This window comes from Notechis scutatus, chromosome 2 (assembly GCF_049901735.1).
Source record: "Notechis scutatus isolate UNSWTSFEM ecotype Mainland chromosome 2, rNotScu1.2, whole genome shotgun sequence".
Classification (NCBI taxonomy): domain Eukaryota; kingdom Metazoa; phylum Chordata; class Lepidosauria; order Squamata; family Elapidae; genus Notechis; species Notechis scutatus.
In genome coordinates, this window is record NC_142010.1 from 84836028 (window position 1) to 84856891 (window position 20864).

Below are 20864 nucleotides of genomic sequence, written 5' to 3' on the forward strand. Positions count from 1 at the left end.
CCAAATTAATAAAGAAAATAGGAAAGTTCGGTGAAGTGGCAGGACTAAAAATAAACAAAGAAAACACCCAAGATATTGACAAAGAATCTTACAAACAAACAGAAAAATAAACTGATGGACATGCAGATAGCTAAAAAAGTTAAATACTTGGGAGTTTGGCTAACAGCAAGATGTACATCCATTAAAAATGACAACTACATTAAATTAATACATCAAATAAAGATAGATTTGAAAAAATGGAGAAACCTACAGCTGTCGTTGGTTGGAAAGATAGCCACAACCGGCCAGTATTTACAATAGGATTTAGTATCTATAATAGTATTTAAGAGCCGTGGTGGTGTAGTGGTTAAAATGCAGTATTGCAGGCTACTTCTGCTGTCTGACAACTGACAACTGTTCGGCAGTTTGACTCCCACCAGGCTCAAGGTTGACTTCCATCCTTCCAAGGTCAGTAAAATGAGGACCCAGATTGTTGGGGGCAATATGCTGACTCTGTAAACTGCTTAGGGAGGATTGTAAAGCACTGTGAAGCAGTATATAAGTTGCTATTGTTATTGCTACAATAGTTACAGTGGCCAAAATCATATGATCATCATTTGTAGCCTTCCTAGGTGGTTTTCAACAAGCGAAGTCAGTTAGTGAAAGCCATACTTGCTATTTGTGTGATTCACTTAAGAATTGTGTGATTCATTTAACACCTGTGGCAAAAAAGGTCATAAACTGGATGTAACTCACTTAACAAACAACTGCCTTGCTTAGCAACAGAAATTCTGATCCCAGCTGTGGTCATAAATTGAGGACTTCCTGTATGCTCCCTCCACCTCTTTTCTCCATAACAACTCCTTGTAATGCGGGATGGACTGAGAAAGAGTGACTGGCCCAAAGTCACCCAGTGAGTAGAGAACTGCTTTTGGAAAACAGTTTTAAATAACCCTCTTTTAAAATGGATGTAGACGCTCTTCCCCTCACCCCCAAGGTCAAACACAACCCCGATGCGGCCCTCAATGAAATCGAGTTTGACACCCCGGCCTATAACATCCCTTCCAACTTACACATTCTATATTGTAATTCTGTTGATCATGCAGAGTAATAGACTTTGTAGTGTGGAGTCATGACCAGTATATTATCATACATCAAAGTGTTGTAGTTCTTTTGTCCTTTGGTTTGGAACCCTGAAAAATAAGGAACTGCTATATCTATAATTAGGTTTGGAGAAGACCTGGCAGATCAATGTCCTGGTGCTTCTGCAGTCTTTCATTAAGGTAGTTTTGGATTATTGTGGCATTAAAACAGTAAGGAAATATGTGGTATGGAATTTTTGACACATTACTGTTTTTCTATCCTTTGCAAGAACTAGACATTCTCTCAATAATATGGAAGAAGATGAGCTCAAATTGAAAAAGAAATTAGTCAGGTGATGTTTTATATTATTGCCTTGTGAGAGATAGTTTGTAATATAAAATAAATTGAAGTCTACCTTTAAATTAAAGCTACTTTAAAATCTAATACAGATAGTCCTCAACCTTCAACTATTTGTTTAATGACCATTCAAAGTTACAATGGCGCTGAAAAGAGTGACTCATGACCATTTTTCATACTTATGACTATTGCAGCATCCCCATGGCCACATGATCAAAGTTTGGACAACTGGCATATATTTATGATCACCTTTTAGGATCTTCTGACAAGGAAAGTCAATGGAGAAGCCAAATTCACTTAACAACTAAGTTACTAATTTAATATATGTGGTGATTTACTTAACAACTTTGGCAGGAAAGATCATATTGCTTCACAACAGAAATTTTGGGCTCAGCTATAGTCATAAGCTGAGGATTTCTTGCATTGTGGCTACCTTTTCCTTATGTTATCCAAAACTGCTTATCAGAAAGTCTTCTCAAACTTCAAGGACTAATTGTAAGTTCCTTCCTTAAGCACTGTCATAACTTTGGTTGCTAAACAAATGGTGGTAACTCACGGAGTATGGGTATTATTTTTTTAAAAATGAACAATTTTTATGTCATTTCAACAAATTACCATTGGTAATTTCATTGTTTTTCATCTTAACAGGAATACTGTTAAGAGATTTTCAAATATATTTTAGTACACATGGTGATCTTTAAGTTAATTTAAATGTCACTCTTATGATGGGTAATGGATTCATAAAACCACTTTTACGCAATTGGAGAAATTTATCTGCATTGGGGAAACCATTTGCCTAAAGGAAAAGAAGCAACTTATAAAATCAAAAAGTAAAATAATAACTTCTCTTTTTCATTCTCTAAAAAAAGGAAAGCTTTTTCATTGTTATATTTTTAAAAACATGATAAGATTAAACATGATAAGTAAATATGCTTCTCTTTCTGTATGTTTATCTGATACATCCAAAATATGCCACTTTGCTCACTAGCAAAAAATAACCATGAGTCAATTTGATGCTATCAGGAAAAAAGGTGCTATAAAATCCTATGTTATAACGGAAGCAAGACTAAATGAGAAGAATGAAACCAAGAGTTCTTGGAACACCTTTGGGCTTCATTACATCATCGACCAAATTATATTTTCCATTATATATTTTCTATTTGTGTACCTTTGCTATTATCATTACAAAAGTATAGCATAGAGGTAATTATATAACCTAAGGTTTTCTGGAGTTAGCATCTAATCATAAGTATAATGGAATGATATAAAAGCTTTTCTTTCTAAGAAGGATTACTAGCTATATAGGAATAAGATTTGCATTATTAACATTTCAGCTTCTTGTTACTGTAGCATGACAGTGTAGTTCCATATAATCAGATGCATGAAATGACCATAAATATATTATTCAACAGGAAAACCCTAAATAACTAAGAAAAATGAGATATATATATAGTATAAGTACAAAAATAATTATAATTAATGGTAGGTAGTCAGTTATAGAACAACCAAGATATGAAGGCTCAGGGGGAAAACCCAAAAATTCAGGGTGGGAAATGTGTCCCCCATTATTTTTTTCTTCTTAATTGAAATATTTTTAAAACATTGTTTACAAATGAAATATTTTCTTGTAATTAATAAATGAAGATAAAACACCAGCAGGGCATTATAACCCTCAAATGCAAAATTCTATCCTGGCAGTGCTGTTTTCATTAAAGAAGGATTCCATGTCTGATTTGGATGTGGCCTTCTATGTTTCTGATTTTTTTTTTTTAAATCTCAAATGTCTGTGGATCTTCTTTTCTGTAGGCCTCACAAAGCATAAAAATTGTATGCATACACATACACACACATGGATAGGAGTGCCAAAAAAAAGTTTTTAAACTATTTCACAGTAAATCCAAGTAGTAAATTATTTTCTGAATTTATACTTTTATATTGAAAAAAGTAATTATCATGTTTAGTTGTCAAACATGATAATATTATGAGTAAAACAACTTATTTGTACTACAGTATATTTAAATCTGAATCTAAATCAATAATTGGCTTGAAATGAAGATTATGTAAGATATTTTAGTTTTTCCAGAAATTTTTTTGTGAAGATAACAAAGAATATGAGGATGGAAGAGCCAAAAAAATTGATTGAAAAGGTGTTTTTAAGATTGAAAAAAAAAACAGTGAAATGCCTGGATATTACTATGACTAATATGAATTATATGTTATTTCAGAACAGTTATGTTGACATGGAATGATATTAAAGCTATTCTGAGATGGGAGAAATTACAATTATCATCATTGGGAAAAATTTCAGTGATAAAAATGAGTGTATTATCTAGATTCTAGAATAATGTTTTTGTTTCAAACAACATGTATTTTGACAAGTGATATGCCTTTTAAGCAAAGGAAGAAAGATGTAGATTTCTATGACAAGGGGGAAAAATCAAGGGTTAAATATAAATATAAAGACCTCCAGGATGCAAAGGAATCATAGGGAGGATAGGGTTGCCTGATTTGAAAATGTATTTTGCATTCTGCTGCTTGATTTGGATGAAGGAATGGGTGCTGCCAAGAAGCAAGATAATTCTAGCACTAGAATAGCACATCTGAGGTTTGGATGGCATGCTGTTCTGTGGTAAGTTTTTTTGCAGTTTTTAAAGTTCACTATATTAGCAATGCCACATTGAGACTATGGAATAGATATAAATTCAGACTGTGCCCAAAATACTTTAAGGGTCTCAGCATTTTATAGATAGCAAACAGCAAGAGAGATGGTTATGCTGTTGAGAGTTGTTACAAGAGTATGAAGAACATAAGATGGAATCTAGAGATCACTTGACTTCAGAGGCATTTAGTTTCAATGGTTTTCACAGTTGAAAGATTTAAAGTAGATAACAAGGCATTCTGAATTAAACAGGGCAGGGCAGAATTTGAATTGAGCTATATACAAATGATTACTAAAATGAACTTTTGTTAAAACTTGAAACAGAAGAACAAGCAAAAGTGTATGATAAAATGAGCTAAGAACTTTGGATCTAATATGTTGATAGAACAGTGGGAAAATATGTGACTGAAAGGATTGAAATTTACATTATAATTTAAAAGAGAACTTTTATACAATGATGTACATTGGTACATGACTCCAGAAAGATAATTTATTTTATCTAATATAAATAATAGTGGAAACTATGGCAAGCATGAAGGGTCTTTTTATCATACATAGTAGATTGCAAAAAAGCCAAAACATTTGCTTCACACATATATATATATATATATACACACACAAGGAATACAAAGGAATATTAATATCCAGTCAAAATCGGAACTCTTCTTGCTGGGACTATTAAATAGAAAATTTAAAAAGTTATGGAATATTGGTTTTATATATAATTGCTGTGAGATTATTATATGCTAAGAAAAAAATGGAAAGACCCTGAAATTCCCACAATTGAGAAATGGCTGGTGAAGTTGACAAAATAAGCAGAGAAGATAAAATTGATTTGTTTGATTAAAGAAAGAACAATAACCGCATTTATTAGCGACTGGAAACCCTTTATCGACTTTGTGCTAAAAAAAAAAAGAATGAAATGAAATTGTAATTTATAGCTTTGATTATTAGAAAGGGTAGATTATTGAATGAAGGAAATTATAGTCTAAATTTAAAGAAAGGAAGAGTAAAATATAAATGCATTTATAACTGCTGTTAAGATTGCAAACTGCTTGTTTATAATTTTTTCTTTCCATTTTTCTTTTCTATTATTTTTCTTTCTTTCTCTCTTTCAAAATTTGTATTGTTTTATTATTTTGAAACTTTTAAAAGTAAAAAATATATATATATATACAACAAAACAACATTTGGGACATTAAAAAAAATCTTTTTTTCTGCGTCTGTTCAGAAGTTCCCGAAATTAGTATTAGTTAAAATGTATCAAAAGAGAATTTATTCCCCTGCCATGCTGATTAATGTCTCTTTTTTCCAGGAAGTTAAAAAAAATTCTTTTAGGAAATAATGTTGAACAGCTTAATGAATTCAAGATAGTCCTCAATTTACAACAGTTCATTTAGTGACCATTCAACGGCACAGAAAAAGGTTACTTAGGACAATTTTTCGCATGACCATTGCAGCATCCCCAAGGTCAGGTAAACTAAATTAGGATGCTTGGGGAAGACAGATTTACTTAACAACCCTGTTACTAAATTAACAAAGATGTTAAAGATGTGATTCATTTAACAACTGTGACAAGAAAAGTTGTAAAATGGGGCAAAATTCACTTCAAAAATGTTTCGCTTAGCAACAAAAGTTTTGGGATCAATTGTGGTCGAGGACTACCTATATAGCTTAGCTATTTTATATTTGTATGGATATTTGTTCAAGGGAAGCCCTTGGGAAGGGAGGAATGACACTGCACGGGCATAAATCAGAGAGATTTGGAGGTCTTGTTACATGTGAATTGTGCTGTATTAATTACATGTTTATTTTATTTGGCATACCTGGTCAACAATCTTTTTATATTCCAAATATGTCCTAATAATTATATATGTTTCTGCTTCTGTAAGGAGGAAAAATATTTTGAAGCTCACATTATGATTTATTTTATTTATTTATTTATTTATTTGATTTGCCAATTGTTTACAAGATAATAAGTATAAGTGTATACATAGTTGTGAATACATGAAATGGGTACATATAAGAAAAATAAAAAGAATGAGAGAAACAATAGGACAGGGACGGTAGGCACGTTGGTGCGCTTATGCACGCTCCCTACAGACCTCTTAGGAAAGGGGTGAGGTCAATAGTAGACAGTCTAAGGTTAAAGTTTTTGGGGTTTGGGGAAGAAACTACAGAGTCGGGTAGAGTATTCCAGACATTGACCACTCTATTGCTGAAGTCGTATTTCCTGCAATCAAGTTTGGTGTGGTTAACTTTGAGTTTGTATCTATTGTGTGCTCTTGTGTTGTTATGGTTGAAGCTGAAGTATTCATTGACAGGTAGGACATTGCAATGTATGATTTTATATACCATGCTTAAATCAGACCGAAGACAGGCGTAATTCAAGGTTTTCTAGTTCTAGAATTTCAAGTCTGGTGGCATAAGGTATTCTACAACGAGTAGAGGAGTGGAGAACTCTTCTTGTGAAATATTTCTGGACTTTCTCAATTGTGCTAATATCAGATACATAATGTGGGTTCCAGACTGATGAAATGTATTCGAGTATTGGTCTAGCAAATGTTTTGTATGCTCTGGTTAGTAGTGTGATATTACCAGAGAAAAAGCTACGTAGGATTAGGTTAACAACTCTTAATGCCTTTTTGGCTATGTAGTTGCAGTGGGCTCTAGCACTTAGATCATTAGAGGTGAGTATTCCAAGGTCCTTTACAGAGCTTGGGTCATCAACAAGATCTTGACTATTCAGCTTGTATTTTATTTTCTGATTTTTTTTTGCCAATGTGTAAGACAGAGCATTTATTTGTTGAGATTTGAAGTTGCCATTTGTTTGACCATTCTGATACATAGTCAAGATCTTTTTGTAGGGTAGCAGTATTGTCTGTGGTATTGAACAGCTTTACATCATCAGCTAAAAGAACGCAATTGCTCTTAATATGATCACAAAGATTATTTATGTAGAGTATGAAGAGAGTTGGTCCTAGAACACTGCCTTGGGGGACACCACTATTGACAGGTACAGAATTTGATAGGACGCTCCCAATTTTGACCATTTGTTGTCTGTTTGCCAGGAATGCTTCTATCCAGTTATTCAGTTGTCCAGAGATACCATAGGATTTTATTTTTAGGAGTAGTTTGTCGTGTACCACTGAATCAAAGGCTTTACAGAAGTCTATGTAGATTGCGTCTATTGCTTTGCCCTGGTCGAGTTGTGTCGTCCATATGTTTTTGCAGTGTAAGAGTTGCAGATTACAGGATAGTTTTTTTCTGAAACCAAATTGTTTATTGGAGAGTAGGTTGTTAGTCTCTAAGTGAAGGATGATGGATTGGTTAATAATTGATTCCATGACTTTACAGGTGACGCAGCATAAGGAGATTGGTCTGTAATTTTCAACTAGGCTTGGGTCTCCCTTTTTGAAGATGGGGATGACCGTGGCTAGTGACCATAGGTTAGGCAAGGAGCTGGTCCTGAAAGATTTACTGATTACTTCATAAATACTATCCTTTAAATACTTCCTGATTAAATTTGTTAGTTTAAAACCAAGACATTCTTTTAAAAATTATTTTAAGTGAACGCAGAATGCTTTTCATTTGTTTCTACTTATGGCCTTATTTCTGATCAATGTTAAACAATGAATACCTACACCATAGTCCCAGTCTTTGTATAAGGGTACTTGGATCCATGAGAATAATGTATCAATTTTCTGTTTGATTGTGGTGTCAATTGTTTGAAAAGTGCTGTGACATTTATTATAGCATCTTTTGAGAACACTGAAGGTATCCTACAAGATTCAATTTATGGAATTTTAATAGTGTAGTTTCCAGGAAATATAGTCTTTGTAGTAGAACTTTTTACATAGCTCTGGCATCTTTCTTGAATATCAAAGCACAGCAATGCATGATCAGAGTATAGTGAAAGCAAAATAATTTTTTTTTATAGCAAAGATTTGAAATACCTGATTGTAAATGTACTGACAGCGGCTAGGATTGTATTTGCTAAAAACTGGAAAAATGAGAAAATACCATCGCAGGAGGAAATCATTAAGAAAATATTGGAATGTGCTGAAATGAGTAGATTGACATTTGAAATTAGAGAGCAAGAGGATAAACAATTCTATAAAATTTGGGACCTTTTTAATCAATGGTTAGATAATAAAATACAATAATGAAATACGTAGAATCTTAGAAAATAATAAATATATAAAGATGTATTTTTCTTTCTTTTTTACTATATCTATAAAAAAAATTTAGGATAGATTTGGGAAGATTATATGAATTGTTACAAAATGATACTAAGTAAATTATAGTTATCTCGCAAAATATGAATGAATAAAATTATTGTCAAATGATTGAAAAATAATGATACTAGGGTATTTAATTTTTGATTGAGAATATGAGTTACTATACACAATGTAACTGTAATTGATGACTATGAAATGGATGCACAAAAAATTTGTAAACCAACCCATACACTGCTTGTATACTCATGGAAGAAAGGTTGATGTTTTTATGTTTTGTCTGTTTATGTTTGTTTTTAAAAAAATCAATAAAAATTAAAAAAAAAAAAGAATTTAAATTTTTAAAGTCTGTTTACTCTTTTCCATCTCTCTTAGAGCAATAATGACATTTCATAGCATGAAAATGGAAGAAATTAACAAGATAATTCGTGACCTATGGCGAAGCACATACAGGGGACAAGGTACAAATGTGTGTGTGTGTGTGTGTGTGTGTACACAGAGTATATATTTGCAGTAGATTTTATTGAGGGTGGGGAGTATTGGAGATAAAATTCTAAGATCATCTCTCTTTAAGATAAAAATAGATTTATACATTCAGTCCTAGGGAGGTTACGTAATCTTTCATAATAAGCAATATGCCACTTCCAGTTGAGTCATCTTAACTGATATGTTTACATGAATTCTTTCCTATTACTTGCCTTGTTATATCGTCATCTTCCTCTTCCTCCTGACAGACTTCTATATGTTGCAATTGCTGAGTTACCAGAATTCTGCATTTTGAGATTTCTTCCAACTTTTAAAAAGTAATAGCTTTAGCATTAACATTTCTGAAAAAAGAATTTGTGAGCAGTGCATTGGAGAGTGGGTTGTAAGGAAAATCCATCTCCTTGGCTAACGGATGCAAAATAGAAATGCATAATAAGTACCCAAACAAGATCTGGAAAAGCTTTTGACAAAAATCTGAACTAATGTGACTATATTGTGGACAAATGGCTTATGCCTATGTGGTAATAGAGTTGATTTATTCTGTTGATAATGATTAGAATGCTTTATGGAAAAGAAAGTTGCTTTGGCAATTAATTGTATAAAACTGTTTTCCCCCCTAAAGATATTGATTATATAGAAATTCGGTCTGATGCTGATGAAAATATCTCTGCTTCTGACAAAAGGAGGAGTTACAATTACAGGGTAGTCATGACAAAAGGAGACACTGCTCTAGATATGAGGGGCAGGTGCAGTGCTGGCCAAAAGGTATGTAGTATTGTTTTCATGCCAATTCATTGATTTGTAAACATTTACATCAGGAATAGGATCTAGAGCAGGGGATCAAACACGCTGCCTCATGTTGCCATCACATGACATATCGTGACATTCTTTCCCTTTGCGGAGCTGGGGTGGGCGTGGCTTGCGCATGATGCATTAGGGATACTTTCAGCCTTAGAAAGACAAGTTTGATTTTCTTTATCTGAGGGCTCAGAAGTTTAATCATGGCTAATAACTTGCATTAAATTAATGTATGCTGCAAATATGCTAATACTTTCATGGTAAAGCTTGGAAATGATACTTATTTAAGGAAACTGGGGATCTTTAACAGCACCCTTAGCATTTTGAACAGGCCATTTTTCTCACATAGTAAGGGAATACTAGTGATAGTACTGCATTGATTTTAAATAATTTGTATTCTGGTCCATTTATCAAATGGTGATATTTATTTTAATTTTAGGTTCTTGCCTCTCTCATTATCCGCCTTGCTCTGGCTGAATCCTTCTGTCTCAACTGTGGTATTCTTGCATTGGATGAGCCTACCACCAATCTTGACCGAGAAAATATTGAATCTCTTGCACATGCTTTGGTGGAGTAAGTATCCACAGATTTTACTAAGAAGTTTAAGAAGATTCACTTATGTGGAACTAAAAATTACAGGGAGTCCTTGACTCAACCAGTCATTTAACAACCATTCAAAGTTATGACGAAAATTGAACTTATGATCCAGTTTCAAAGTTATGATGTCTGGGTTCAATTACAGTCGTAAATCAAGGACAACCTTTATACACATAATAAATAGTTTTCATCACTCATCCTTCCTCAGGCATAAGTTTAAGCCTGTGGTAACTTTCCATGCATAATCAATAGCTAAGTAATTCAGGTAATTGTCTGCATGTAAAAGTTTTAGCAGCAATAGATTCCGTTTCGGACGAATCTGTTCTATATTTATCTACCACTTTTTTGTTCCAAATTGGAAGCTATGAAGCTATCCTCTAACCGCAGAGTGAAAAGCAGAAGTATTTCTTCTATATTCAGCTAGCATTCACATTCTGTGTAATTGAACAACTACTCAGGCTAAGGCTAAAGCTCCATTGCTTCTTGGTGAAGATCATATGTGGGGTGGAACTGGGAAAATTTTTCTTGGCTAACGTGATGTGGAAGTAAGCCCCTACCCAGCAAACGGAGGCCTCATGGGTTGCATGCCACTCACTGTTTAGTTACTGGAAAAATGACTCTACCCAAAATTAGGGGTTATAGGGTCAGAAGGCAGTTTATTGATCCAAAGACATCAACATGACATAGAATTTAATATTCTTGGGGTTTTTTTTAAACCAGCAGGTTCCTATATTTAGAAATGGAATTCAACCCTAAGAATTAGTAATATAAAAGAAAGAGAAATAATTTTATGGCTAAAGAAATAAAGGGGTATGGGTAAAGTTTTTAATAAATAGAAATTTTTAGTTATCTATCAGAAAGCACATTTTAAAAATGTTTAGTTAATATTGTTCCTCAGAATTGGATAGGTCCTGTTCAGCATTTTTACTTGCCTGACTTGCCATTTCTAATGGGATTCGGACAAGCCAAATACTGACCTCTTCCAAGTAACACTGTCTGTTTTCCTTGACGTACTAATGGCCTTATTGCAATCTGAGGTACAGTTTTCTTGGAGCTTTTCTCACCTAATTATAAAATTGAACAGAAAAATTAGTCAAGTGTACATTTTGAATTATATCAGCTTTGACATTACATCTGCAGCATTTGTTTTTCTTTTGAAGGATCATCAAAAGTAGATCTCAGCAACGTAACTTTCAGCTGCTTGTGATAACTCATGATGAAGATTTTGTGGAGCTGTTGAGTCGATCTGAATATGTGGAGAAATTCTATAGAATTAAGAAGAACCTCGACCAGTGTTCTGAGATTGTGAAATGCAGTGTCCAAACTTTGGGATCAGATGTTCATTAGAGCTTCCAAATGACTCTATTGTAAGATTCTTCCAAATAAAGACTCTTCTTTGGATTAAAAAAAAAATCTGTTGGAGTTCCCCCCCGCCACCCCCAAATAAATGTGTGTGTATGTGTGGATAGATAAATGTTGACAAGTACCAAACAATCATAGTATTAAAATGTTAGGGGGGGGGGAGAGGAAGGTAATTAAAAATAAAATTGTGCATGGAAATGTAGTGGTTGGTAAGACTTGGCTGTATAATTTTTAGGGGAAAGGTTCATCAGAATAAAGCATCTGGTAGAAGTTAAAGAAGTTGCCACAATTCTGCATCCTTAAGAGTTGAAAAGATACAGACCTAACAAGCTCAAGATGCAGCAGTCACCATTACAAGGACAACCAATTTTGTGTCAGGCTGCTTGACCTCCAGCTAATGCCTTTTTCAACCATGATTCTCAGAGACTCTTTAGCAAGGTTTATTCAGAAGAAAGGAATGGAGTTAGGAGAACTCTTATTGGCTGGACTTTTTTTGCCTTTCTGTTAACTGGCAGGTCTCTTTACTGATGATGCAGGAACATGTTGCTACCGTGTTTCTCACAAAATAAGGCCAGGCCTTATTTTTTTTTTTGACCCCCGAAAAAACGGTTAGGCCGTCTTTTTGGGGGTGACTTAATTTTTTCCCCTACCTAGAATGGCCCATACTCATGTACCTCGCCGCGAGGCCGCTTCTATCGGCTGATGAAAGCTCCCCAAAGGCAGAGTCCCCAGCCGCTTCAGGGCATGGCGTGGCTTCCCGTGTCCCCCTCGCCTTTAGGGAGTCTCAGGTTACTGATTGGAGTATGACGCCTTTATATCTTTTCCCTAAAGTTGTAACATTCAATATAATACATAACTTCCATTCGGATTCTGCTTGGTACATTCTTAAAATACACACTGTATTCTTAAAAAAAGAAAAAAATTATAAATAAATATAATTAAAACAACATTCCATTCCAATTCAATTCTATCATTAATATTAATATTCATTAAAGTCTTAACATCTTTAACATTACTTTTCAATTAAATATCATACTTCTATGGGAACAATTATAAGCTTTCCATAGTTAATTCCCTGCCCCTCACTTATATTTTATAAAACATGAACTAATTAAAATGTTCCCGTTCCTTCCTAATTCAATTTTCTCATTTATTTTATTTCACTTATTTTATTCACAAACATTTCACTAAATTACACTATTTTATCCCTCATTTTAATCATATGTTGTTTCCAATTTTCTAAAGTTATTTTTCTATTACTAATATAACAATTCAATCTTATGTACCTTTACAGAATCCCTTTTTCAGTTAGATTTTCACACATTATCTCTAAATAGGTCCTGTTTCTCTATATCTTGCCCCGGTCCTTTGTAACTTCTTTTCCTTTCCTTCTTCCCTCTCTTTTTCTCTTTCCCCTTTTACCCCCTTGTCTCTCTACCTCTATTTCTCTCTTCTGTATTCCCCTTTTCTGTTGCTTTCCAGGATTATACTTATTTTTCAAATTATTTTTCTTTTCTTTGGTTGTTTTTTTAAGTTTTAAATTCTCCATTCTCTTTCCTTTTTCTTCCCCAGATAGAATTACTTGTTCATTAAGATGGCTTCTTTTTTGTCCCAGTCTTCTTGTTTTGCAGTCTTTTCTTGTTTTTCATAGTTCCAAATCTCCATTTCTAAGAATTGAAAAACGAAGCCAAAAGAACCCTTCCCTTCTTGTGCATCTTCTTTGTACTTTTTAAGTTCCATTTTCAATTCATCCAGAAGTGGTGCCATTGTATAAATTTTTAAACAACCACCCGATTGATTTTAGTCATTCAAATATAATAACCAAAAATCCAAAGATCACCAAATAGTCCAAATACACGCAAGCTGTTTCTTTTTTGCTCTTTTTTTTTCCACTTTCTCTTCCTAGGGTTACTATTTAGTTGCAAAGTTTCAGTTAAAATGTATCTTTTAGAAGTCTTGTTGAAGTTTTACTTTAAATTCTTTTTAATTCCAGGCAGTCTCCTCCCTCTTCCAGATCCTGCCCTTATTCTTTTTCTCTCCCTTCCTGCTTATGAAAAAGTTTTTAATGTCCAGAAATCTTTATTATCCCTTTGGCATTTTGTTTTATTTTCAGCTTAATTGCCTATTGATGTCAAAGCGGATTTTTCCGATTTCTTATTTACGTCTCTTATAGTAATATATACTCTTATAGTATAGGGAAGGAGAGAGAAGGGGGGGGAAAAGCCAAACCTTTCCCTTTTCACTTTCCTTCGCTGCTTCCGACTCTTTTTTGGGAGCAATGTTATTTTTTGTAAGTTTAAATTCCAGGGTACCTTGGTTGTTGCTTTTACAATTTAACCCGGTCAGCCAAAACTTTCACTTCTTATCTTCTTCCTGCACATTCTTTTCCGGTCGAGTTCTTCTTTGTGGTGGCTATTTCTGACCACTACTGCAACCGCCTTCGGGAAAGGGAGTAATGGCCAGCTGAGGAGGAGAGATGCGGCTCTCCTCGACCCTGCTGCCGGTCTCCCCCCTCTTCACAACCTCTACGGGGTGGCTTAGCCCCGAAACCAGCCGGCTCGGGGCGCTCCAGCAGCGAGCCCAGACAGAAACCGCATGATCGCGGATTTCTGTCTGTCGCTGAAGCCCTTCAAACCGGAAGTTCTAGGCAGTCTCTTTTAGGTGATGGAAGCTCCCCAAGTGCAGTCACCAGCCACTTTGATCGGCCGGTAGAAGCGGCCTCGGGGCAAGCGCACACACACACTCCCCTCGCCGCGAGGCCGCTTCTATCAGCCAACAAAAGTTCCCCGAAGGCAGAGTCCCCAGCCGCTCCAGGGCGAGGCGTGGCTGCCAGTGTCCCCTCGCCATTAGGCAGTCTCTTTCGGGCGATGGAAGCTCCCCAAGTGCAGTCACCAGCCACTTCGATCGGCCGGTAGAAGCGGCCTCGGGGCGAGGGGAGTGTGCATGTGTGTGCTCGCAGTAGACTTCCAATTGGTTAAATCACTACTACAATCTAACTCTTTCTTCTCCTTTCCATAGAGTTAAACTTTGCATAAAACTGAGGCAAGGCTGGTTGGTCTTATGGACTGAGGCAGGAAAAAATCTTCAGTGTCAAGTCCAAAAGTTGACATATGTAGCCATTTTAGTTAGTTTAGAATTATAGTATTTGCTATCCTTTTTTGTAAGGGGGGGTTTCGGGCTCGCCACATTTCAATGGATGGGAGGAGAGCATAGATAGTGGAGGATGTTTTGGCAAGGTGACATTCTTTCTCAAGGGAGCAGGCAGTATCCCTGCCGATGGCTGAAGGTGGGGTTTAGAGTCACCGGAGGAGGCACTGGACTGAATGTGGACTGGGAAATGTGACTTTGGTGGGACGTTTCTAACTTTCAATATTATTGGGTGTAATTCCGGGGTCGGGTCAGATCCGGAATTACAACAGACTTTGCCAATTTGATGTATACCTAAATAAAAGGAATTTGCTTTGGAAAATGGACTTTGCGAGCTTCTTTTTGAAAAGGGGAATTATCACTTGAAAACCTGACATTATTCTGGATCTCCCTAAAAGATCCTGAGATGGGATTGCCATCCAGGATCTTGAGCCCTGGCTGCTTACCCAGGGCTTTCAGCCGGGCAGCAGCAAAGACTCAGAGAAGACGGCAGAGTGACAAAAACCCAGGGAGCCAGGCCGTGAGTGTAAGCTCTGTGGAGGAGCCTGTCAGAAGATTCCTGTCAGATCCAGAGCAGCCTTTTGTAGAGCAAGTAGATGCTAGTGACACAGCAGTGGCAGCAGGTGCTTCTCCGAAGAAATGAAAAAAGAGACCCGCAGTCCTGCACATATGCATCCCAAAAGCTCCCAGAGACTGAGAGGAGTGGGCTGTGTGGGAGAAAGAGGCTTATGGAATCCGCTGGGCTCTACCAACTTGGAGACAATTCCTAGAGGGCAGCAATAACCCTTTCAAGAAGGTGGGGACAGACCACAAAAACCTAGAAACCCTAAAAACCCCAAGAAAACTCTCACCAAAACAAGTTAGACTGGCGCAATACTTCAAAAGTTTACATTTTCAACTGAAGAACACCGTGGTGGGGGGGAACCTATCAGACGCGCTATCAAGGAAACCCCAATTCAATAATAAATGAGAAGAAGTGATTCATCCGATGATCCCACCTTTCCCTCAGCGGTGGCTCAGGTCATCACCTGGGCGCAAGCCCGATGACCAGAGATTTAAGGGAAATCGGACATGACCCAAAAACTACCAAAACAAACTGACAGCAGACCCTTGGTATTAGCACAATAAAAACCTACTAACAATGAGGGACAGCTTAGCATGGAAAGGGTCCAAGCTATACGTCCCCAATACCCTACACTTCCAAGTACTACAGAAAAAGCCATGATTCAAAAGCAGGGAGGGCATTTTGGTTATTTAAAAACCCTGCACATGGCCAGGAGGCAGTTTTACTGGCCAAGAATGAAACGAGACGTTGAGGACGATGTAAAAAGTTGTGCTACCTGCGATACCATGAAAACCAGACCTGGAAAACCTCCAGGACTCCTACAACCAGTGGCAGACCACTCCCAACCTTGGAAGGAAATAGGAATAGATTTTATAGTAGACTGCTGGAGAGTGGGGGAAACACGGTCATTTGGACAGTGGTAGATCTATTCTCCAAACAAGCTCATTTTGTTGCATGTTCAGGACTGCCATCAGCTAGGAAATTATCCAAACTGTTTGTTAAGCACATCTACCAGCTGTATGGAATGCCTCACAGGATAATTTCAGACAGAGGAGCCAATTTACTGCAAAGTTTTGGCGGGAATTTATTAGGGCTATTGGCTCATCTCAAGGGTTAAGCTCATCTTTCTATCCGAGCACTAACGGATCCGTGGGACATATAAATGCAATGATTGCTCAACACTTAAGATACTATGTAAATTACCAATAATCTAATTGGACGGACTTATTACCTTTTTCTGAGGTCGCTTACAATCATGCTGTCAAGCCCGAAATTGACATAAGTGTAGCTACTTTAGTTTGTCTTAGTATATATTCTTTTTCATACTTTCTCTGTGGCAGTCATAGGGGAAGGGTTTCGGGCTTGACACATTCCTAAGGGGAGAGGAGTGGAGATAAAGAGAGTTGTTTTGGCTAGGTGATCTTCTTTCCCGTGGGAAACGAGCTGTCCATGCTTGGGCCCCTGGAGGTGGGGATTTATGACATCAAGCAATGTTGAATTACTTCTATTGGAGAATGTGACTTTTGGGGGTTGTTTCTAACTTCTAATATTGTGGGGTAATTCCAGGATGGGTCAGATCTGGAATTACCATGGACTTTGCCAATTTGATGCTTTCCTAAATAAAAGAAATCTTTTTGAAAATGGACTTTGTTATTTTCTTTTAAAATGGATTTCATCACTTGGAAACCTGACAAATGCAGTATACAGCAGCACAGGGTTTTACCTTTCCAGATAAATACTGGAATGGAATTCACCCCTATGCCTGAATTACCCAGGGATCCCACTCCCTCCATGTCAGTAAATGAATGAATGAATGGACTCCTTAAAGCAGGGGTCCCCAACCACCGGTCTACGGACCGGTACCGGTCCGTGGAACAAGTCCTATCGGGCCGCTGGTTTGCTGGGCGCCGCCATCTTTTTTTGATGAAAAAGTGCTTCCGGTGAGCTTTTCCGGGTAGAAAGCTCACCGGAAGCACTTTTTCATCAAAAAGATGGCGGCGCTTAGCGTTTCAGTGAGCTTTTCCGGTAGAAAGCCATTTCTACCCAGAAAAGCTCACCGAGGCTAGCGCCGCCATCTTTTTGATGAAAAAGTGCTTCCGTGAGGTCACCGGAAGCACTTTTTCATCAAAAAAAGATGGCGGCGCCCAGCTAATGCCGGTACCGGGCCGCGCCATAAAAAAGGTTGGGGATACCAGGCCGCGGCATAAGAAAGGTTGGGGATCACTGCCTTAAAGGAGTCGTGGGAAAATACCAAAAAGGCTTTAAAAGAAGCTGCAGAAATCCATAAAAGGCCAGCTGACAAACATCGCTCTCAGCAACCACAATTTAAAGTAGGAGATAAAGTTTATCTGCCGACCAAATATATAAAGCTGCATTTACCTTCTAAAAAAAAAAAAAAAACTGAGTCCAAAATTCTTAGGACCTTTTCAGATAATCAAGGTAATAAACTCTCTAACTGTGCAGCTTAGACTCCTTCACTTGTTAGGGAAAGTGCATCTGGTTTTTCACAGCAGGATTTTCTTCTCTTTTATTACTCAAATAAGCCTTGGTTTATTGTTGTAATCAAGTTGTTGATGATCCTACCCAGGCCTATTTAATTACTGTTGAAATTAAATGTCAAGAAACTCTACCGAGGCCATTTTTAATTCTGTATTTACCAATTGTGATGTATCTTACTTGTATTGCTGGTAGATTAGTCTAACAACTTGCATACAATATTAAGTATTATTCTTTATGAACTAGCTAACGCCATATTAGAGCCGGTTTGATGAAGGGATTAAGGTACCAGGTTAGAAATGGGAAACTGAGTTCTAGTCCCACCTGAGCTACAAAGCCAGCCAGGTTACCTGGGACCAGTCCTTCTCTTTCAGCCTTAGAAAGGAGACAATGGCAAACAACTTCTTAGAAATCTTGCCAAGAAATCTGCAAGAACAAGCTCAGGAAGTCACCAGGAAACAATGCACAAAAACAACAACCCCACCATATTGGAACTAACTTCTAATTCCTCCAAATCATTAGACAGTATTTCTATATAATCTGCCCCAAAATCGATGAATACTTTAGTTCCTGTGTATGTCTATATAAAAATATCTGTTTTACTGTGAGTTGGATAGGTACATGAAAATGCTAATTCGAAGTCAGGATCTCTAACCACATGCTCACCAAAATGTGGTTGAGCTCCACTTCACATCTGAGGGAGGAGATGAAATTGTATTATGTTGTGTGGCATTGCATTGCAATATATTTTGAATCAAACTGAGCAATTGGGGGGGGGGGTAATTTAAATTTGGGGGATTTTATCATTTTGCAATTCTACTTACTAAGCAGTTTGAGATATGATGAGTTTACTGAATGCCCACACTCTCTGCTTAACTTCCTGTGGTTCATATTCAAAGTAAGAATTCACATTGCGATATGATAGTTTTTTTTTCCAGTCACTGATTAAAATGATACTGTGTGTGCAAAGTTGCTACTTTCATAGTTGTATGCAAATCTAGATGTGTGTGTGTGTGTGTGTGTATACATTGTGTGTGTATGTGTGTATGTCTATATATAATTCCTCCTCAGCAGCCCCAATGAAAAAGCTTGAGTAGAACATGCTTGATTTTGCCATTATTCCCTCTGAATTAATAGCCCTCTGAAATCCTGAGCTATTAGTAGTCAAACGAATTATTTCAACAGCCTGGAAGGCAGGAAAATCAACATTTTGTTGTGATGCTTCAAAACAACCAGTGTAAAACCTGGCTGCTAGAAATTTTCAGAACATCCAGAAATAAGAGTAATTTTTAAAAACTTGAAGAAGGTTGAACACCGTTAATCATGATGGTTGTTCCAACAAATAAACTGGCAAGCATTTTACCCCCCAACAGGCCATCCATTGGACCATACAATGTTCAAATTGCAATTACATTATTTAATTTATTTCAGATTGTTTTAGAAAGGAAAGACTTTGAAAACGTGCTTTCCAGAACTACCTCTTTCTGTGCTAGGGGATTCCTGGCAAAGAAGGCAGTGCCAGAAAGCATTGCCAAAGACTGCCTACCAGTTGCTAAAATAAATTGTCGAGCTGCCAGATTCCATAATATTCCTGCTTCACCTTTCTGCCCAATTTTGTCCTTTTTGTGTTACAAAGTTAGGTTCTGTTGGTACATCACATTTTATATGCCCCATTAGTTTCTACCTATGGCAGATCATAATGTAACATAACACAGCAGCTGAGAAAAAAAAAGCCAAACTGAGGAGGACCATTTGGCCAAGCTGTTCATGACATAATACTCAGAACTCTAGCACACAAGTTCAGGATTACTAATTTTATATTCTCACTGTGATAACTCCTGACATATAAGAGCCGTGGTGGTGGCACAATGTGTGGGGGGGGGGGGGGGGGGGGGGGGGGGGGGGGGGGGGGGGGGGTTTGGTTTTTTTGGGGGGGGGTGGGGGGGGGGGGGGGGGGGGGGTGGGGGTTGTTTGGGGGGGGGGGGGGGGGGGGGGGGGGTGGGGGGTTGGTTTTTGGTTTTTTGGGGTGGGGGGTTGGGGTTGGGGGGGGGCGGGGGGGTTGGTTGGGAACTCGGGGGGCCGGGGGGTTTGGTGGTGGGGGGGGCGGGGGCTGGGATTTAAAATTGTTGTACAGAACACAATGGTTAGAATGCAGTACTGCAAGCTACTTCTGCTGACTGCCAGCTACCTGCAATTTGGCAGTTTGATTCTCATTGGCTCAAGGTTGTCTCAGCCTTCCATCCTTCCAAAATTGGTACAATGAGGACCCAGATTGTTGGGGGCAATATGCCGACTCTGTAAACCGCTTAGAGAAGGCTGTAAAGCACTGTGAAGTGGTATGTAAGTCTAAGTGCTATTGCCTTATTACCTTATGGCTACAGGCATGTGCATTACAAGTATTAATTATTTGTATGACTTTTTAATGGATTTTAATGATACATTTTTGGTTACTTTGAAAATTGTGTCTGTGTGTGTCCCTAGCAATTCATAGTTCAAAACATCACTATAAACCCAACATAAAAACATCCATGGTAAAATGATGAATTAATATAATAAACTGAAAACAATTATCTAACCTATTGCTTGGCATAACACCAGACATTGTCACTAGAAGGCTAAATCACCAAACTACATCTCACTTGCTTTGGCCATGTCATGTGGAGGAATTCACTGGAGGAAGCAATTATGTTGGGAAGAGTTCGGGATAAAAGAAAACCAGGCCTTCAAGGAACATGGTGGCTGGACAACCATCAAAGCTGACACCAGCCAGAACACAGAACAATTCAAGTAGCGCAAGATCAGAAGATGTGGGGAGACTTGGCACATAGAATTGCCAAGAGTCAGACATGACTGAATGGATGACATCATCATCACTGCTTGAGGGTGACCAACATATAACTGAGGTATCCTCCCATACCAAACTGAGCCTGTGCCATAAAAAAAAAAGGAGCTACCATGGAGAAACAGCACCTGCCAGCTTTTGCCCCCGAGCACCTCACAGAGGTAGGGAAATTGTTCTCGATGAAGGTATCTGGATAGAAGAGGCTGGAAGAGGCACCACAAATATTTAGGTGGCAAATCATAAAGGGCTTATATA

At 37.3% G+C, this 20864-nt stretch overlaps 1 protein-coding gene across 5 annotated transcripts in view; it reads left to right on the forward strand.

Annotated features, from left to right (window-relative positions):
* Positions 1-11685, forward strand: part of RAD50 (RAD50 double strand break repair protein) — a 51106-nt gene extending 39421 nt beyond the window's left edge. For all 5 annotated transcript variants that reach the window (XM_087955351.1, XM_087955348.1, XM_087955353.1 and 2 more), the window contains 4 exons: positions 8692-8777; positions 9425-9567; positions 10040-10173; positions 11358-11685. In XM_087955351.1, coding sequence (XP_087811477.1) covers positions 8692-8777; positions 9425-9567; positions 10040-10173; positions 11358-11544 — 550 coding nt within the window. In that variant the 3' untranslated portion in view covers positions 11545-11685. The remainder of the gene's footprint in view (positions 1-8691; positions 8778-9424; positions 9568-10039; positions 10174-11357) is intronic.
* Positions 11686-20864: the final 9179 nt, after the last annotated feature.